Below are 2,044 nucleotides of genomic sequence, written 5' to 3' on the forward strand. Positions count from 1 at the left end.
CCGAACGGGAACTTCCGAATTGACGCCCACTGACACCACCAACCGCTCAAACAGCGCCTCGAGCTCATCCCGGGACACCCCCGCAGGCGCCAGCGGCGTCGCCACCACGGCCCCGCGACCCTCCGCCATGACCTCTTCCGCCGCCTCCGCCGCCTCCGCCGCCTCCGCCGCCTCCACCACTGCCAGGGCCATTGCCCGTCCCGCGACGTGTTTCAGCAGCCGTACAGCAAAGGCAGGACGCACCACCACACGCCTCGCCGCCAGCAACTCAGCTATGAAGTCCAGTACGACTCCCCAGCCGCCGCCGCCGCCACCGCCGCCGCCGCCGCGGCTACTGCTGCCGCGGCCATCTTCCGTCTCCAGCAAGTGGATGAAGGCGTTGACCAGCACCTGTCGGCCCCCCCCCCAGACGAGCGGAGATGGACGTGTGTGGAGCGCCCCCGTGTGAGTTTTAACGGCCCTTCAGGACTAACGTAAGTAAACGCTACGCTTCCATGGCTGCGGTCTTCCCTTCCACCCCTTTCCACACACACCCCTTCCACCCGTACACAAACGCACCCCCCATACACACACACACACAGCCTTTCCCACACACGCACACACGCGCTTACTTGTGTCGCCACCAGCACGCTGTCCAGCTCCGCTGCGGGTCGCGCAGCCGCCTCGCGCAGGTCCGTCTCAACGGCGTCCCAGTCGGATACGGCAGCGCCGAGTACGGATACGGCAGCGGCAACATCCACGGAGAGGAGGACCTGGAGGGGGGCAGGTTGCGTGTGTGTGTATGTATGTGTGTATGTATGTGTGTGTGTGGGGGGGGGGAGACGGCGGACGGTCAGGGGAGGGTCGGGAACTGTTGTGTTGTTTTTTGATGTCTTCAAGGGGGATGTAATTGTGTATTAGGGGCTTGCGTAGAATATGTATTGATGTGTGTGTGTGTGTGTGTTTGTGCATGTGTATGTATGCCTGTTGATGTTGGGCGCGACCTCCTCGACCCAAATGAGCGGAAATGAGCCTACTGATGGTGGGGGGAGCTGGGTCCAGAAAACCAAGACGAGGAGAGGAAACACACATACACACACACACACACACACCCCTCCCGCTAGCGGGAGAGCGCTTCGGCGGTCGTTCCCGTTGGGGTACCGATAGGTGCCCCTGGCCGGTGCCAGGCCCCAGTCGATGTGCAACAGAAACACACACACATACATACATGCACACATGCACACATACACACATACACACATACACACATACACACACACACCTGCAATGCCGGATGTGGTCCCCCCACCAGCTCACGCGGCAACTGGTCAGGTCGCAGGTGCCACTCCCGGGCCAGGTCTCCGGAGTCTAGGAACAGCAACGAGCCCAACAACTGGGCCTTCACGTCATCGGGGCCGCCTGGGGTGGGGTGGGGAGGGAGGGGAGGGAGGGCAGGTGGGGGGAGAGGAGGGGGGAGAGGTGGGGGAGGGAGGGGAGGTGGGGGAGAGGTGGGGGGAAGGAAGGGAGGGGGGAGGTGGGGGGAGAGGAGGTGGGGGAGGGAGGGGAGGTGGGGGGAGGGGTTTGAGAGCTAGCACGAGCGAATCAGGGATAAGGACAGAGGAGGACGAGGAGGAGGAGGAGGACGAGGCGCAGGACGGGAATCTCACAATCTGCTATCTGCACCCATTCACTCACTCGCTCACTCACTCACCTGCCGTACCATGTCGTCCCACTCCGGGTATGACATCAGGCAGGGGGCCGGTCCCCGGGGGAAAGCACTGACGCCGGAAGATGCATCTGTGTGTATGTGTGTATGTATGTCGAGGGCCCGGCGGGGGGGAAGGGGGACCGCGTGACGGTGTCGGGAGGGGGTGGCAAATTCGGGTGGGTGTATTAGCAGTACGACGGCGTGCCGGCCCCCTCGAGGAGGGATCGATAACATCGCTGCGGAGGTTGTCGGCACGGGGCAGGGGCGGGGCCCTAACCCCTCGCCTTCAGCAAGGAGACATACATACATACATATACATATAACAAGTTTATACATACATACCTTCCCACCTGCACC

General features: G+C 62.5%; 1 protein-coding gene across 1 annotated transcript in view; it reads right to left on the bottom strand.

The window, feature by feature from the left end:
* VOLCADRAFT_91386 (uncharacterized protein) overlaps positions 1 to 2,044 on the bottom strand; it is a gene marked incomplete at both ends in the record, with an annotated part of 26,440 nt that overhangs the window by 5,966 nt on the left and 18,430 nt on the right. Inside the window, 4 exons of the mRNA XM_002950870.1 lie at positions 31 to 390; positions 612 to 752; positions 1,289 to 1,398; positions 1,691 to 1,776. Coding sequence (XP_002950916.1) covers positions 31 to 390; positions 612 to 752; positions 1,289 to 1,398; positions 1,691 to 1,776 — 697 coding nt within the window. The remainder of the gene's footprint in view (positions 1 to 30; positions 391 to 611; positions 753 to 1,288; positions 1,399 to 1,690; positions 1,777 to 2,044) is intronic.

Source organism: Volvox carteri (genome assembly GCF_000143455.1).
Source record: "Volvox carteri f. nagariensis unplaced genomic scaffold VOLCAscaffold_20, whole genome shotgun sequence".
NCBI lineage: Eukaryota > Viridiplantae > Chlorophyta > Chlorophyceae > Chlamydomonadales > Volvocaceae > Volvox > Volvox carteri.